This window comes from Nansenia antarctica (assembly GCF_963989245.1).
Source record: "Nansenia antarctica genome assembly, chromosome: 10".
In the NCBI taxonomy this organism is placed as follows: domain Eukaryota; kingdom Metazoa; phylum Chordata; class Actinopteri; order Argentiniformes; family Microstomatidae; genus Nansenia; species Nansenia antarctica.
Genome location: NC_137680.1, coordinates 4,192,021 through 4,202,020, shown reverse-complemented (window position 1 = coordinate 4,202,020; position 10,000 = coordinate 4,192,021). Strand labels below are relative to the sequence as shown.

Genomic DNA, 10,000 nt, shown 5'->3' with positions numbered 1-10,000 from the left:
GAGGCTGTTTAGTGTACACCACCATGCACACACACAACGCGAGAGACACATACACACGTTCACACGTACACATGTTCACACATACTCGCACGCACACACACACACACACACGTACACACACAAATATGTGGCTCACGTCAAGTCTGAGGCTGCTCACTGTACCTTACAAGACACACACATCAGAATATGAGACAAAAGACACACACACACACACACACAATACAAAACACACACTTAGCAACACACACCGAACACCACCACTGTCTCTTACAATAACTGAGACTGACACATCACAGGCACAGCAGCAGACACCAGAATGTCACATTATAGCAAACTGCTCCTAACTAACTATCAGATTACAAGATGGCTATCAAGCTAGCTAACAAATAAAGCCAAATAGTGACGTCACTAGAGAACATCAGAACAGGATGGAGATAGGCTAAGTGCTGTAAATGGAATCATGAATAGAACCCCAGAGTGTTAAGTTGGTTCCAGTTGGATAGCAGCAGCAGGTTGAAGTGAGTTCATTCCTCTTGAGCAGAGGTGGAAAGTTCACCTTCTAATCTGCTGAGTAATCTTACTCAAAAGCCATTCTCCCCTCATTCGTCATAGCTAACCCCAAATAGGTTTGGCCAATTTGACATTTAGGCATTATATGCTTAAAAGGTCTGTGTGTTTTTTTCCCCCGGGATAAACCTAATGGAAGTTAAAGAGGTTTTGTGTGCTTACCGTACAGTTGTAAACGATTGTAGGGTTGTAGAGTTCACATTCACGAATTCTCTGAAAAATAATATGGTTTGCTTTGCTGTATCTCTGTAGATAGGCTACTAGATGTAATCTATGTACTCAAGGTAGGAAATGTAATCTCATATAAATAATCTTTATATATTACACTGGATTTTCCAAATTGTTAGTGATTTACCTTAACACAGCCGAAAAGAGACATTCCATTCAAGAGGTCCGTTTTTTTTTAAAAGACACTCAAATGACAGAGTACACTCTGATCAAATGAAAATCGACGACAGCAAACAAATAGAAACAAATGTTTAAAAAAAACAAAAAAAAACATGTGTACATGCCTCTTTTCATAGATATTCTTGAGATCAAAACCATTGACAACATGTAGCCTACATTTCACTAGAAATACCTATTCATGTCACTATTCAAATACACAAGTGTTATTCAAATTCTGCTTTGTGGTGAAATTCAGATGAAATAGTAAAGCGTGTCGCCGTCAGTAAACAGGGAGTGTTGCCGGCAGGGAGAGAGGGAGAGAGGGAGAGAGGAGTGAAAGAGACAGGTGCTAGAGAAGCAAGAGAACAGTGGAGTGGAGTTTTGCTGCAGTGGTGGTTCTGAAAGGACAGCTACAAGAGAGGGGGGGTGGGGGTGGAGGGAGAGCAGAGAGAGAGGGAGAGCAGAGAGAGAGAGAGAGTGCGAGAGCGAGGCAACATGTTTTGGAACCAGACGTACAGTTTAACAGCAGGAGGGAGAGAATGAAGGGGGGATGGGGTGGTATTTGGGACAAAAATGTAGGGATTTAAATTTCATTGTTGTATTTCAGATTTGGTGGCTATTGTTCGTGTGTGTGTGTGTGTGTGTGTGTGTGTGTGTGTGTGTGTGCGCGTGTGTTTGAATTAATCTACGTCGGGGCTGTGTGAGAGAGAAAAAGAGAGGAAGAAAGAGAGACAGAGACAGATAATGTGTACAGGAGGTTGCATGTATGTGTGTGTGTGTGTGTGTGTGTGTGTGTGTGTGTGTGTGTGTGTGTGTGTGAGTGGCCTGAGTTCACCCAGGATGTTCTGTACCCACGGTGCTGATGAACACTCTCCACGCGGCTTTGCTTCATTAATCAGATCGGCCACTTTAGATCTCTACCCTTGACTCCTTGTGAATTTCCTTCCTCTTCATCTCCTCTCCTCCCTCTCCCCTCCCTCTCCAGCGGTCATCTGGCTGTCATCATCTCCCTCACCTGTTCCTCACTCCCATCCTCTCACCCCTCCCCCACCTCCTTTTTCCCACTCCCTTTCCCTAGCGGTCATTCCTGTGTCTTTTCTCTCACCTTTTCTTTCCACTCGTATTTTCCCGCCCTCTTCTTCTCCTCCTCTCTTCTCATCACCCTTTCCTAAATTTCGTTGTTTGGTACCTGTACTGTAGCAATGACAATAAAGACCATTCATTCATTCATTTCTGTCCTCTCTCATGTCTCTGTCCTCTCTCGTGTCTTTCTGTCCTCTCTCATGTCTCTCTGTCCTCTCTCATGTCTCTGTCCTCTCTCATATCGCTGTCCTCTCTCATGTCTCTCTGTCCTCTCTCATGTCTCTGTCCTCTCTCATGTCTCTCTGTCCTCTCTCATGTCTCTCTGTCCTCTCTCATGTCTCTCTGTCCTCTCTCATGTCTCTCTGTCCTCTCTCATGTCTCTCTGTCCTCTCTCATGTCTCTCTGTCCTCTCTCATGTCTCTCTGTCCTCTCTCATGTCTCTCTGTCCTCTCTCATGTCTCCTTTCTGTCCTCTCTCATGTCTCTCTGTCCTCTCTCATGTCTCTCTGTCCTCTCTCATGTCTTTCTGTCCTCTCTCACGTCTCTGTCCTTCCATAGCAACATAATGCCTAATCTTCAAGTCTCATGTCACTCTTTCCGTATGCCTCCTCTACTCTGTACTACCCCTGTAGAATTATTGTCCCCCTCCCCCCTCCATTTCCATCCTCCTCCTTTGTCTATCCTTTTGTGTATTTTGTCCTCCTTCCTCTCCAACTCTCCCACCCTTTCCTGTGCCCGTCCCTTCACTACCGTTATTCCCTGTGCACTCTCATTCTTTCCACCATCTGACTCACAGTCTCTCTTGTGTGACTCTCACCCCCCTTTCTCTTTTCATTCCTCTCCTCTATCTCTTCTTCCCTTCCCTCCCCTCCCCCTGTTCCGGGCGCTGGGAGTGGAACACAGATTATGTCAGACATTTATAAAACCGGATTAGCTAGGATCACCTTCACATACCCACACACACACACGCACACACACACACACACACACACACACTCCATGACATGCTCCATGATGTTCTTCTCACACATACTGTAGCATACTCAACCCAACACACACACACACACACACACACACACACACACACACACACACACACACACACACACAGACATGTGTTCAACTACAACCTGACTCACAGCCTTAAATATATGAACACACTCTTCTACCCTTTTACTAAATACACCCTACATAGTCCAGTTAAATCACAGAATGACAGAGTCATTGGAGGGGAAAGGAGGAGAAACAAGATGACAAAGTATTCTTGTCCTCATCAAAGTCTTTGACATATCCGGCTTCAGTGAGCGTGAAATAGCTAATGGTGGGTACCATATAATCTCTCCCCCTGACTCTCTCTCTCTCTGTCTGTCTGTCTACCTCTCTCTATCTGTTCTGTCTATTCCATTATCTCCCTCTCTTCTTCCATCCCTCAATTTCTCTGACTCAGCAGTGTGAGTCGGAGACAAGGTCACCTGATAGTTGTTGCTGTGGAGACCGAGAATAGGGGGATGATTTTTTTCACTCCCCCTCCTCCCACTGCTGCAGGGCAGAGAGAGAGAGGTAGAGAGAGAGAGAGGGATGATGGGGGGTTGGTGGAGGAGGGAGAAACACGGAAGGGATGGCAGAGGTTAAAGAAGGATACTGGTGGCGGCCATTTTGTTTGAAATAAGCTAGAAAAACTTTATCGGCAGCACACACGTGGTGACACAGACACTGTGCCGGACGGATCGTGACAGTGCAGCATGATCTGACCATCAAACTCCAAATACTGTAGACTATGTACTTTAATGCAATATGGAATAATAATAGTAATAGTAATTGTAATCTAATAATCATCCAAATAATTACATTTATTTATTCATTTTAAACAGACTATGTGCAGACCAATCCAAACTGCTTGTCCTGTACTTACACCATCCTGTCACAGCATAATAAGGTTAACACACTGATCATCACTTTGTTCTAATTTCTATGTAATGGATGGAAGATATCGGTGGGCCCCATGCACTCACCACCACAAGCACGACAAGTACTCCACCCTGAATAACCTTCATCTACCCCTCGTCAAAGGCCCTTGTGGTCTTATCTGGTCATTCTGGAGGGGCCATCTTTAGGAGTGCAAAGAAGGCAGCATACTGTTGTTGTGCATCTCCTCAGGGGTCTAAACACATGACTCTGTGCTTTCCCTTGCAAATCAGCCATGGGGCTGCATGTGTGCGTGTGTGTGTGTGTGTGTGTGTGTGTGTGTGTGTGTGTGCAGTGTGCTGCTGCTGCATCCTCCACTGAATATTTAGTGGGGGAAACGCAGGGGGAAGCGTGACAAAGTCTTGCAAAATAGCACTTCTGCATGTAGGCCAACTGTCTCCCTTCCTCTCTATCGTAGAGCCATCGCCCCTCTCTCTCACACATATTATTCTTTCATACTGTTTGACATATCTTTGCATGTTTATCTGACTCTATCTCTTTCGAAATTTGCCTGTGATGTCTCTCTCCCTTTCACTTCCTCTTTCTCTCTCTCTCTCTCTCTCTCTCTCTCTCTCTCTCTCTCTTTCTTCACATTCCATTTTTGGCATTTAGCAGACGCCTTATTCCAAAGCGACTTACACCAAATACATTTGACTAAGTAAGTGAATCATCTTTCCACCACCAGTCCTAGCAGGAGAAAGTCATCTATGCTCAGGCCAGGGGCCATTGGTAGTCGTTGTGCTAGAATAATACTTTTTCTCTCTCTCTCTCTCACTATCTCCCTCTCCATTTCTCTCATTCTCTTTCATAGCCACTCATTACTACATTCCCATAAAAAAAACATTCCTCCTTCTATGAGATCATCCTCTCCCTCTTCTCCAAGAATCTGAGAAAGTTGGATGGTCTCCACACTCTGTATGGTGGAGACCTATAATAAGCTCCAAATGACAGATGAGAGGAGTGACTACCTCAAGAAAGAATGCAGAATGAAATGTGGTTCCTGTATGCCTCCAAGCTTTCAAAAACCTTCCAAACAAAAACTTTCTTTGTTCCATTGTTGACTTCAAATAAAGTGTACAGATAAGAGTTGAAAGCCGTGAAGGTGTTAGGCCTACATACCGGATGTTACCTCACAGGCTGGTTAGGTGTACGTAGGCTAGCACATGTCAGATGTATGTAGCCACCAGCTGTATAGAAATCTGGTTGGGTGTGGCCTGGGGTGGTCCAGTGGTCTAGCACCGTGGTCTACAGTGCACACATATGCCCATGTCGGCATGGGTTCGAATCCGGCCCATGCCCTGCTGACATGCCCTCTCTTACTTTCCTGTCTGTCTTCACTACATCTGTCCAATAAAATGAAAACTATGAGTGGGACTGCCCCACTCAGAAAAATTACTTTAAAAAATAATAATAATGGGTGTGGCATATACAGTATTAGCTAGCTGCCCGTGGTTAGAAGCTATGTGGTCAGGTGCATCTGAGACTAGTGGTGTGGAGGCTGGTTGTGTGTCTAGCGTCTTCTGCTAGTATACCTGCAACTGTATCAGGAAGACGACTAGCCTATCAGGTGAGAGACGTCATTGGTGTGTAGTGAAGACTACATGTGTGTTGCATATGAGCTGATGTGTTTTATCATACGTGGATACTTCACCCATCACATACATCTGTTTTATCGAACCGACTGGACAAGTTACTTAGGCTATATTCCATGTTTCTCTCGATCTCTTATACACACAAGCATGCACGCCTAGCACACACACACACACACACACACACACACACACACGACACACACACACACACTTAAAATCCTCATCTGAGCAATGAATGAGAGAAAGTATTGATAACCTCCACTTGAATCGATGATACTTAAGATCTATCCGATATCCGAATATGATTCTGGTAGACTGCCATAGTGTCATTGTAGTAGTAGTCTGGCAGAGTATTCTGCTCCCTGTCTGTCTGACATGTAGTCCCAGGCCTAGGTGACATATTGGAGTGCACAGTCACAGTGACATGCTTAGGACAAGACCAGCAACACGACCAGAGACAGAGGGTGCTTATCACATGCACTATAGCACACAAGAGCACCATTGTATATTAGGCTATACATTAATTACAGATAAAACAACACAAGCACGACAATAGTATCTAACCTTGTGCGTCCATTTACACAAACATTTCGGCCTAGGGGCTCTCGATGCTTTCTGGCTAACAGCCTTGGAATTCTGCAGTAAAGAAGGAGGGGCAGGAACGGTGTCCTATTGGCCGGTCGAGGAGATTCGCTGTCGCTGATTGGCCAGACGGCCCGTCACTCACGAGACGCTCGGAATTCCTATTGGCCACTGGAATGGTCCGTGGGCGGGGGTTGACAGAGCCTTAGGTTTATCAGCTCTGCTGGAAATGGGCGGTGCGATCACTCACACTCACCGGCGCTCCTTCCATCCACAGGCGGAGTGGTGTGGAGAGAGAGAGAAGAGAAGAGAGGAGTACTGCGGCAGTTTGGTCAGAAGCTCGGCGGAAGGAGATCTCAATCAGACTCTAGTGCGGCTTCTTTAGTTCCGCCGGTCTTTTAGCGCAACTCTCAGAGAGCCAGAGATGTGATGCTCCGCTTGAGACCGCCGCAACATTTCATCTGAAAGACCTTCAAGTGGGGGGGAGGAAAAAGAAAAAGACTGTAACCTTTTAGAGGTTAGAGAGAGAGACTATCATATCAGTCTATTTCACAATTTAAATGTAATCATTTATAGCTTATATTTAACCTGCTGGGACTGGTTGTCTTTATCAGTTCCTTTTCGTTTACATTTGAATAACTGAGCATTCATAAATCTCTTTCTTACCGTTTTCAAAAGGCAATACTACATTTTGATACATATTCAACCTCCTGAGAGGGGCTGACACCTCTCAAGCTTTGCATCACCTGAGAGGATAAGAACCAGACTGCGTCAACATGGGGGTAAGACCGGCGTTTTCCTACTTGTTTAAAACTGCGTTGACACATGAAGTACTAGTCTCTAAAGAAGTGAGATGTAATAGTCTTATAATAAAAACCGTTTGATAAGATAAAGCAGCTATACTGGGCTGCAGCCAAGGGCATCAGGCAGACCACCAGTGTCTTGTCGTTTTATCCCGTGGAAATCCCGGAGTGTTCCCGGAGTGACATTGACTCTAATGCGGATTTTTGTTTTACCCTCAATCTCATAAGACTGCGACAAATTGATGTGACGAGTATAGCCTGTTATGTGTTCTGTCGACAGTATATAGGAGCTCTGGCATATAGGCTATTACAGCCAGAGGAACTGCAGCAGAATATATCTTAATGAAGATTATATTATATTATATTCATTGATCCACTGGCTGATTAAATAATCATTTAGCCCACACTGTCATTGTGTCCCTTGGTGCATTTCTACATCATATATGATATACTATAGAAATACAGGAAACAATTGCCCTATAGTGAATTATAGCGCTAAGGGGAGTAAATGAACTCGTTTTCGGGTTTGGGTTTGACACTGCCCATAGATGCATCAATGGAGTTGAGGAGGTTGGTATATTGGTGCAGCGTATATTATAGCACTTACTGAATATAACCTTGCCACGATAATCGGTTTATTCTGACAGTGGACTCTCGTGTGTGTGTGTGTGTGTGTGCGTGTGTGTGTGCGTGTGTGTGTGAGAGAGGGGGGGGGGAGGTTAGGGTTATTTCAATGAGAGACAGTAGTGTGTTACCCAGTTTATGCTTTCATTCATCTGTTATGACCCTGTGTATTATTTGCTTGCTTTTTTTCACAATCGATGAAAGCGGCTGTGGTGTAATCTAATGGTTACAGGATATAAGTGACCCCCCATCCCCCCCCCGTGTACATTACTCCCCCATCCCCCAGTACAACATGTCCTATCCTGCTGCCTTGAAACCGCTGTTCCCTAAGCATCCTCATAGGAGGGTGGTGCAGTGTGCGTAGGAAAAGTACCAGAGCCGGTAGGTTGTGGAGCATATTGCGTATGTAACAGCCTATGGATGGTAGGTTGTGGAGCATATTGCGTCTGTATGGAGCCTCCCTCCTGGATGGATGCATGGAAGAAATGCCTCAGCCTCCCTGACTGACCCATGCGTCATAATGCGGTTACCCAGAATAAGCGCTGCTCCGAGCTTCCAGCTTATTTCCTCTTTAATTTGTGACATAACAGTAATCACCGACTCTGAACAAGACACGCACACACACACTCGCTCAGATTAAAACATGTATACTGTTCCTGTGGATGGATGCCGGATGATTTGGATGACGAATTTGGGGGTTTTGGATTTTGCTAGTGGTGATTCTAATGCACACACTGGCCACACACACACAGAGAGATGTTACACACACACACACACACACTCCACACAGACACACTCATAGAGGAATCACACACACACAGAGGTCTGACTCCTCATACTGCGTCAAACGCAGCGCTACGGGCCGAGACCTTGGAGAAAAAATGTCTACCCAATACACAATATCGATTGCTTTTTAACATTATCTTAACATTAGCTTACCTCTTTCCTCACCAGTTATTGGAAAGGCAATGGGGATTTAACTGACTGGTGTGATAAGGATGTGTGTGTCGGAACATTCCGAACTGATGATGCGCCGCTGCGACTGTCAGAGTTTGAGCTATTGCGCAATGTCCCGCCCCATCGTCTTGCGGAATAAATCATAGTTGTTTAAATTAAAATCCCCGAGTCGAATTATTTGGGGGAAGATTCCAAGGTGAGGACATGACACAGAGAACTGATGAAGCGCAATGGTCCCTATATTAGCTATTGATTGTCATTGCAGGTAGGACACACAGATATAGATCTATCCATGGCTTGGGCCTTGGAGGAGGCGTCTCTCTCCCGGCAGAGGAGAGCTAGAAGATGTCGGTGCTATTCATTATAGTACAAATGCATATCTCCATCACTAGCAACAGGCTGGGCACTGCGTCAAAAGGGATGGAGTGCAAATAGCGCTGCTTACGCACGAACCGCTGCCTTGGTGAAGGCTTTGGTCGGTCAGAATGAGACGTGGGGAGGGGGGAGGGGGTGGGAATTCAAACATGTGTGACCCCTTGGAAGATAATTACATTTTCACAGTATTGGGAATGCTCGGTATGTATTTGCTCACATCTCCTCCCTCGCGTTAACGTATTGGTTCTCTCGTCGGCAAGTTGTTTCGCCGAGTTGCGCTGACGCACTGACGCTCGCCTGCTGCGTCAAAAAGGGGGCGGTGCCTTCGGAGTGGAAATTCCCTGTAAAGCCTGGTGATAGGCTGACTGACGCACGGAGAGACACAGAGATGCTTTAGCAGGATTCCAGGAAGTGGAAATGGCAGAGGTCACTGGAGAAAGACAGACAATATTGCCACACTATCTAAGGGGAATTGAGTCTGTGTGTGTCTGTGTGTGTGTGTGTGTGTGTGTGTGTGTGTGTGTGTGTGTGTGTGTGTGTCTATGTGGATGCTGGATGGAACCTGATGATGCTTAGAGTAAGAAAAGAGAAGAGAGGGTCAGAGAGAGAGACAGAGAGAGAGAGAGAGAGAGAGAGAGAGAGAGAGAGAGAGAGAGAGAGAGAGAGAGAGAGAGAGACAGAGAGAGAGAGAGCAGTTGGAGTCGGCCGAATACACGGACGGACGGACGCTCTGTTTCACCTTCAGACACGTGAGGGAGAGAGAGGGGGGGTGGGTGCATCATCGTGAGGGTGGGAGGGGGGATGAGTAGTGACTGATCTGCAGGTGTAGAGAGAGAGAGAGAGAGAGGAGGATTGGAGGCGAGGGAGGAGGAGGGGAGAGGGCGGGGGAGGGGGAGGGCTTGTATCCTGTTACGGGATAATGACCCGAGCTCACATTACCATGGCTCCTGTTTCCCTCCGCTCTAGGGGATTGGTTACCATGGAGACGGGAGGCAGATGGGAGGGAGGACTGGGGGTGGGGGTGGGGGGGGGGATTGGTTGGGGGGTGTCTCTGTCTCCACTCTAT

The 10,000-nt window shown here is 46.1% G+C and overlaps 1 protein-coding gene across 1 annotated transcript in view; it reads left to right on the top strand.

The window, feature by feature from the left end:
• Positions 1–6,630: 6,630 nt before the first annotated feature.
• LOC308166260 (sodium/potassium-transporting ATPase subunit alpha-3-like) overlaps positions 6,631–10,000 on the top strand; it is a gene marked incomplete at its 3' end in the record, with an annotated part of 21,108 nt that continues 17,738 nt past the window's right edge. Inside the window, exons 1-2 of the mRNA XM_080540528.1 lie at positions 6,631–6,692; positions 6,854–6,957. Coding sequence (XP_080396654.1) covers positions 6,952–6,957 — 6 coding nt within the window. The 5' untranslated portion in view covers positions 6,631–6,692; positions 6,854–6,951. The remainder of the gene's footprint in view (positions 6,693–6,853; positions 6,958–10,000) is intronic.